An 8,304-nucleotide genomic window follows, 5' to 3' on the forward strand; every position below is an offset into this window, starting at 1 on the left:
CCTCCATGGCATAGCATAAGGGATTGCAAAAAGGGGATTAAATTGACATTGGAATTGGATTAATCAACAGATTAAGATGAGACAAACCAAATTGACTCTTAACACTTAGCTTCATCCTTACCATAAACTGCTCTAATACAAAAAGTTTTCCAAGAAGCACTATCACTTCCAACAAAGACAGAAAATATTCAGCTTTACAGTAGTCAAACTTATTGAAAACAATTTAATAAGACAAATGTCTTCTTAATACAGGTAAATTGTACATCATACATTACACGTTTATAAGTGAACTGAGTTAGTCTTTTCGTAATTGGACAGTTTCCTCTTTAATTCCATCTTTTGTGACAATGCAAATCTTAAGTGCATCCCCAGTGTACACGTCTCTCTCAGCAGCAGATATAAAGACATCTTTAACCAGCTGCAAAGCCTTTTCCAGGGTCAGAGGTACATGTTCCACATTTTGCATGTTCTTGAAGCCAATCTAAGGAAAGATGAAAATGCATTTTAAAGCAAGTATGTTCCCCCTAGCATGAAAGCTGTTTCAGTTTCTGCACAAGAATCAGCAGATTTACACAACTTAAAAAGAAGAAATGGTTGGTTTCGCTTAGAAACCAAAAGCTGGCAAAGGTATTCCTCCACACAGTTTACAGCTGCATGATCAGAACTTTGCCAATGCTGATCCTCTCACAAAAGCAACTAGAAGCAGATCCAGTTAAAGCAAGTGTAGCTGCTCCTACCCATTCAGCATATACAAGATCGCAATGAACATTCAGTTCTTAACTGATCTAATTTTTCAGAAACTTCTCCTGGGTTAGCAGTACCAGAACTGCACACAAGCCTTTTCTCTAGCCATTCTGTAGTTAGGAACATTTTTTAAAGGCAAATATTCCTAAACGTACCTAGAATTAAAAAATAACAGTCTATATTGGAGCACACCAGTTCTATTAAATAGCGTATTTTAGCTTATAAACTTGAGCGTCCACTTAAGCATCAGAACTGCAAAAGGAGGGGGAAGAGTCCCTTACTGTACCTCAAACTCAGAAGCAATAAAAAGCAACTTATCACAACTTTATTTCTGCAGAAGATATTTTATTTTCTGCAGTTAATGAAGTTCAAATCTAAGTCAAAGCTGAGAAACTAGAGTTGTTTAAAAAAAGGAGACTCTTCCTTTCTCAGCTGATAAGAACTAAGATTGCTTATTGCTTTTTAAGCACGAAATTGTGTTGAAATCAGGCTCAACTGACTAAACAATACCAACACCAATATCTGAGAATAAAATGAGTAAAACGTGCTTTGGTGTTTCTCTCACTCAACAATTAACAGCCTCAATTAAATATGAAAATATTCTTCAAGTATTTTTAGACAAATTTAACCGAATAAGTTTCCAACAGTTTTATGTAAGCACATCCTTAGAAAATGGTGTCCGAGTTGTACAAAACTTAAAGACTTTTAAACAAGTGCATGTTAAGTGATAAAATGTACTATATACACCTACTAATTCTAGCTTAATTTAGTGTTATTTCATGCTAAGTAACAGGCATGGTTATGTTATCAGCTTGGGAGGGGCATAAATCAGCTTCCTTAGGAAACAATTCCCCAATTAAAACATTTACCGGTATTTTAAACAGGCAGACCACTGTTTGTAGCATATTAAAACTTGAACAGATTCAAAAGCAAAACTTTCTGATTTCTCCCAAGAAGGAAAAACCACACAATTTATAGATTTATGGACTAACAGTCCTACCTGCAATACATTTAAAATTTCTCTCAAAAGTAATATTCCCCAAAAGTAAAGCTATATTAATTTGAGTGTCACAAACGTTTACTGAGATCATAAAAAAAAAAAAGAGAGAGAGAGAGAAAAAAAAGGAAAACTATTTTACCTGGTTATCAAGCAAGGGCTGCAGCATGGCACTTGCTGATCCACCTGCTTTGAAAGAATCTCTCTGGTACGAGCCTACTGGATCAAAGCTATATACTGCTCCCTTCCCTAGGGGAAAGAAAAAAAAAAAAAAAGATGGAATCACAATCCAGAAATATGTCAATACATTTACATTTACAATAGCATTTACATCAGAAACTAACTCTCTATAAGCAGTCTCTAAAGTACCACAGACCCCAGCAAATCTTTACCAAATAATATTGCAGTATGTTCAGACAATGCTTTGTACAGTAGGCTCACTACGGTTGTGTCCTGATACCGTATGCAAGGTTATCTTCAATATTGAAGTTGTAACTATGCTCTAACAGACATTTTCTACAGTACTTGCGACAGAAAAAGTGCTGATGCAGAATAATCAAAGCAGGAGAACGTGCTCGAGCACTGTGCTGTAGAAAGAGTTCCTCTGGATCTAAAGCTAGCGCAAAGAGGCAGCCTAGCCATCATTCTTTAACGTTACAGTTCTTGAACCACCTCCACAGAGGTAGGCAATGCATCCGCATTGCCTTCCCAGAACCAGGGATGATGCTCTGGCCTCTTACGCACTTCCCTCTGGAGTCAGGCCAGGTTGTGCAAAGCTTTTTAGCTTGCCTGGCCATCAGAAATGCAGACATGCTGTACCTCTGAAGGATCAGCATTTGATGAGGACATACTAGTCAAACACAGCACCTGGCCATGCTCATCCTTTCTGTTCAGACAGGCCGCACCTGATTTAATAAACTCTCCAGTTGTCCTGGTTTGAGTAACACAGGATTAATTTCTCTTTCAGTAATTTTACTTTTCAGTAAGGTCTCTTCTAATGCTTGGGAAAACCGCACTTTTAGAAGACTCTAGTGTCTGAATTTGTGAAAATATTTACTTTCTAGCCAGCTATGGTGTGTGGGTTTCAAGGTCTCAGTGTTTTCAAGCTCTCCAGGTGCGGGGATGAGGAGGAGCGAGACTCAGGCACTTGACCCAAGCTGACCAACAGGATTGTTTCATACCATGAACATCAATTCAATACAAACTAGAAAGTTTGCTGAGGTGTTTCTCTCTTCTACGATGGCTGTGATCCTGAGAACTTCTTGCCTTGGTGCCGGACCCCTGAGGCCTTCCCTTCCTCCCACTGCTGCGAGTACATAGCTTCCTACTGATAGAATTGGGCAAGTATAATCCTGTGTATTTTATATTGGTATCAGGATCAGTATTGGTTCTTTAGTATTGTTAATGCTAATTATTTAGTCTTATTCTATTAAATCTGTTTATATTTCAGCCCTCAGGTTTCCTTGTTTTTTCCCCGATTCCCCTTACTGGGTGGGGAGGGGTCATCATGTGACAGGGTAATTGTCTAAACAACAATAAATTGTTGTGGGTTCTTCAAACCATAACACCAGCGCAGTAGGCAGCCAACAAATGTGTCGTGGTTTGGGCCAAACCAGCTGCTGGGCAACCAAAAGATGCTCCCCCCTACCTCTCTTCAAAGAGAGAGAAAGGAGAGATAGATTTATGAGTTCAGAAGGAACTAAACTACTTTAATGAAATATTAATAACAAAATCAAAAGAAAATAATGAAATATATACAAAATCATATCAAGCTCCCAAGAAGACAATCACGTCACCAGCTGGCACTGGAGAAGTCCCAGACTGGACTCAGTGATGGATGGGAACTGGATTCCAGATTGGGATCAAAGGCAGAGGAACAAACAGAGTCCTTCCCAGATGCCAGCCATTGAAAAAAGAGGGCTGACCCTTTGATCCCAGCTTTTATACTGAGTGTGAGGCAGATGGGATGGAATACCCTGCTGGGCAGTATTGGGTCACCTGCCCTGTCTGCTCCTACCTGCAGGAGGTGTGAGCCCTCTACACTTTTCTGCTTCCCACCCTCCAACGGGACAAATAAAGAAGTAAGCTGGCCTTGGGTGTTACAGCAATAAGTGTAAGCAAGAGCCTCTCTGCATACCATGCCTTGGCATAAACTATAAACACAGGTCTTATCACTCTGAGACCAAACAGTGTCTGCACAATATGCCGTTAATTTCAGTAATATGAAGAAGCCCAGCTAAAAAGTAAAGTTACTGAACAGAATTGGTCCTGTTTTACCTCAAACCAGGACACACAGGTAGCTGAGCAGTCTTGAGAAAGTTAGCAGAGTTCCACACGGTTAAACACTAAATCAGAATGAATCAATCCTGCTGCACCCAAATTAAGCCCATGTATGCACACCTGCACTCTTATTCTTCAACTGCTACAGCCCCCTCATAATCTGAGATTCACCATTACGCAGGGCAGACTAATCCCTTTCCAGACTCCAAATATCATAGACATGTCTTAGCAAGACTGGGAACGCCGTATAATTTAATGGTAACAACAGACGGTGGGGAATGGTTGAAATTATTCAGATAAGACCACCTCTAAGCTCCTGCTCGAAGTCAGAGAACACCATATTTCAGCAACCCAACCAAATCACGCGACAAGAGCCCAGGAAGTCCTGAAAGGGCGCAACAAGAGCCCAGGAAGTCCTGAAAGGGCTGTACATTTAAACTACAGCTTCCACATAGAAGTCATGATTTTCACTAGGGATTAGTTAATATTTAAAAATCTCTTTGTAGAAACCTGTCTCTGGAGTAAACCTTCATATTTAATAACCTCTCTCACACTAACAGGACAGAGTAAAATATATGCAATTTTACTGCTAACGTCTCCTTTAAAGACACAACTAAGAATTCCAGCACGGCTGCTATAAAGTGTTCCAGTCTAAAGTATGACAAGTGAGCAACGTCAGCAGATTTCAGTTGTAATCAAATAATTATAACATAGTTTTTAGACTTTAATACCTTAGGAAATGGAAGATGAAGTTAGTAGCAGACACTAGGAAACAAGTCAGATGCATAATACGCATTTGACCTGTGTAAGCACCATAATGCCTAAAGGCAGGTGTTCAGAATAGGAACACAAACTTTGTTACTCCATCAGTACACCCGAGATGTAAAAGAACAGCTATTCACCTACAGAAATTTAGCCTCTCTTTTCTTCTTTATTGTTTAAAGTCTTACCTTCTTCATCAAGTCCACCAATTATGTTGTAAACGTAGTAAGGAAAGAAACGTCGAGAATACAGAATTGTAGACAGCATCGCTGCAATAGCCCCAGTAGTCATGGTCTTGTTATTGGAATGCTTGTACATCTGCAGGTGGTACCACATGTCCAAGAAGAAAGTCAGACACTAAATTTTACACTTCATCAGAATTACATTTTCTGTTACCTCGTTACAGAAAAACCTGATGCTAAGTAAGATTATTAACTAGCATGATTACTGAATACACACTGGTCTAAAGGTAAAGCCTTCTTACAAGCCAAAAATTACCATTTCTCCAAAGTTTTGCAAAGAACAGGTGATGTCTCATTAACATTATCCTCTCCAGTTCTTCCATTCTTTAAATTTGTGATGTTACACTTAGTAAGAACAAAGCATCAATTTCCCCTACCTGACCTTTCACTAGCAATACAGTTATGATACAAACATTTGGAAAAAAACAGCAAAAATTGTATTTAAAACATATAATATTATTGGTCTCAAAAGTGATACTAAGAATGTAAGTTTCTAAATACAATAAGATAGTTAGCTACCTTTAATCTTGCTTCAATAATTTTTGTAAGGGTAAGGCAGTCACCATGGAAACCACTGCATCCAATGACCGTTTGTTCTGTCCTGTAAAACGCAAAATTTTGTTGTGATTTTAGATTTAGTATTAACTATACCACTTTCTTAGACAGTAGATTATTACAAGAACACCAAATGTATTTTCAGTTTATCTAAGGGTATCAGAAACAGTTGTCTAAAATGTAGCAACAGGTCTTTTGCGTATAAAAGGTAACTGCAACCTACATCTTGCAGAGGACTCATTAAGTGCAGGACCACGCAGATATCTTTCTTCAATCCACTGACTTCCACAGCAAGACTGACAAAAAGAAATTCTGTGTTTCTTCATGCACCCCTAACTCTAGCTATTACCATTTAGTCTTGCTAGAGGATTTCTGAGATGGGGAGCCTGCTACATCATATCACTCCACCCAGTTTTACCCGATCTGGGCAGAGGATTGCATGAAGATTGTACAAGGGCTGTGTAACATTCATGCTAGAGGTGCTTTCCTGTGTCAGCACAACAGAAGTTGCCTGGCTGCATTGAAGAAAGTTAGCTCTTTGCTCAGTTTCAAAACATTTCATGAAGATTAACTACAGGAACACACGTTTGAAATTTAAATTCGAGTAAATGGGTGAGAGTCTGCAAACATTCACACTTATTTTCTGAATGAATGTTTTGTGATAATCTGTAAAGAACTGAAATAGAAATCTTCTCTCAGCCTGTCACAGATTATCACAAAGCATTCATTCAGAAAAGAATTGAAATAGAAATCTTCTCTCAGCCTGTCACTAGAATAACACAAAGCCATCATGTGCAGCATACAGAATGTACCACAGTAATTTCCATTTGGACAGCATTAGAGTCAAAAGCACAGTAAGGAGTTAGCCAAGAGAAACATAAGTTGATATGATCTTGTGTCATCAACAAAAATAATAAAAAAAAAACATTAAAAAAAATTGTTTACATAGCTGATAGCAGCCTACTAGGTAAGCACCTGGTACAGTCAAAAGAATGTAAACAATATGTATTTTTAAACCAAGGGGATGCTATCTAGGTGAATCAAGATAAGCATAAAATCAGCATAAAAAGTTCAATAGTGGAACTACTGATAAGTTTACGTCTCCTAAAACAAACACCCCTCCAAAGAGACAAACGTTTGACTACAGTGACACAGTAGAGCTGGCAGCAGTGGGCACACTTGCACACCAATACCAGGCGTCCTGATGAAGCAGAACGAGTTACCACAGGATTAGGTTTTGCTACAGTTAAGACAGAAGTTCTTCTGATTATCCAGCAAAAAAAAAAACCCACTCAGCTTACATTGAGCCTTGAATCATGCTAAAAGCTTGTTATCAGCTAACTTCAAGAGCATGCAACAGGAAATCTGGCTGTATTTACATCACATCCTGCATTACAGCAAGAGTCACCGTGACTCCAAAATCAATTTTGTTACTGTCCTTTTCTTCTGCTTAAAGAAAGTGATAGATCATTCCAGGCAGGTGACATACTCATCAATACAAAAGTTATTTCATCTGTATCAATTCTTACAAGACCTGGACTTACAGTTTGTAGCATTTTGGACTGTCCCGGCAGTGAATTGCATAACCTTCACTCAGTCGTGTGTCAGAGGCAACAATAGAAAAGTCTTCTCCAGCAATCGCCAACACAGTCCTTAAAGAAGAGTATTCACATAATCATGACTTTTAGCACAAATATCTTCTTAGGCAACAGAGGAACAGACTAGATAGTAATTCTACATCCAGACTCATGTTTTGTTAAGCATCTTATATTCCTTGGTATATTTCCCACTGTGCACGTCCCTACCTGTGACTCAAGACTGGAGGAAGAAGATACTAGACACACTGAAGAAAATATATGTCCATGATTCTTTACTTGGACTAAAAACTGTACGGAAACTTGGTAAAACAGTTTCCATACAATGCAAGAATCTCAATGGACTAGCAATTTTAGTTGCCTGCTAAGAAAAGATTCACCCTTCTAAAACAACTTGACTCTCCAAGCAAAAACACTCCAGCCAACTGCTAAGCACCAGTATCATTATCATCGCTTTTTAAATCTGATGTTATCTATGTTATTTGCTTCCAGATAACTAGTTTTGTGATTACCACATGTGTGCTACCATTAAGTAACAAAGAGATATCCTTTAAAAAGCAGATAGGCATTATAAAAATAATCTAAATAACACTATCCTGACCAGATCCTGTCATCAACTCAGAGCAAGTGTCTGAAAAACATTACCTACCTTTAACAGTTATGCCAAAACAGCTTTCAACCCAGTTACAGGTTTAGAAGCTAGCAATATGACCATTACATGAGTTTCCTGAGCCACCATAAAGAAACAACCCTGCGGGGTACGGAAAGTGCTTATTTTGACCTGTAAAATGTCAGGGAGCCCGAGTGTGCCAGAAGACATGCAAGAACACCCCCGAAGAGCTGCAAGGACCCGCGGGACGCTCAGCCCAGGGCAAGGCCCAGCCCAGGGCAAAGCCGAGCCCAGCTCTCCCCCGTGCTGCACCCCTTTCTTCCCAAGTGCCAGAAGACATGCAAGAACACCCCCGAAGAGCTGCAAGGACCCGCGGGACGCTCAGCCCAGGGCAAGGCCCAGCCCAGGGCAAAGCCGAGCCCAGCTCTCCCCCGTGCTGCACCCCTTTCTCTACAAAGAGGCGCTCGCAAGGGGAGACAAACCCTCACAGAGTGCCGGGGGGAGGCAAGTGTAAGACGA

General features: G+C 39.6%; 1 protein-coding gene across 1 annotated transcript; it reads right to left on the reverse strand.

Moving 5' to 3' along the window:
* Positions 1-206: 206 nt before the first annotated feature.
* Positions 207-7,692, reverse strand: PSMB1 (proteasome (prosome, macropain) subunit, beta type, 1). Its single transcript, XM_009891483.1, has 6 exons — positions 7,688-7,692; positions 7,125-7,232; positions 5,545-5,626; positions 4,972-5,101; positions 1,884-1,990; positions 207-481 (listed from the first exon to the last, which is right to left on the reverse strand). Exons 1-6 carry the CDS (start codon positions 7,690-7,692, stop codon positions 296-298), a joined length of 618 nt encoding a protein of 205 aa, XP_009889785.1. The 3' UTR covers positions 207-295.
* Between the last annotated feature and the right edge of the window lie 612 nt (positions 7,693-8,304).

The sequence above is a fragment of the Charadrius vociferus genome, unplaced genomic scaffold (genome assembly GCF_000708025.1).
Source record: "Charadrius vociferus isolate BGI_N301 unplaced genomic scaffold, ASM70802v2 scaffold68, whole genome shotgun sequence".
NCBI classification, from domain to species: domain Eukaryota; kingdom Metazoa; phylum Chordata; class Aves; order Charadriiformes; family Charadriidae; genus Charadrius; species Charadrius vociferus.

What these genes read in the sequence shown, in the direction of transcription:
- PSMB1 (XM_009891483.1), bottom strand. An exon ending in TGGTGGACTTGATGAAGAAG is followed by an intron (nt 1,991 to 4,971) that starts GTAAGACTTTAA and finishes TCTTTCCCCTAG; the next exon opens with GGAAGGGAGCAGTATATAGC. An exon ending in AGCCCTTGCTTGATAACCAG is followed by an intron (nt 482 to 1,883) that starts GTAAAATAGTTT and finishes ATCTTTCCTTAG; the next exon opens with ATTGGCTTCAAGAACATGCA.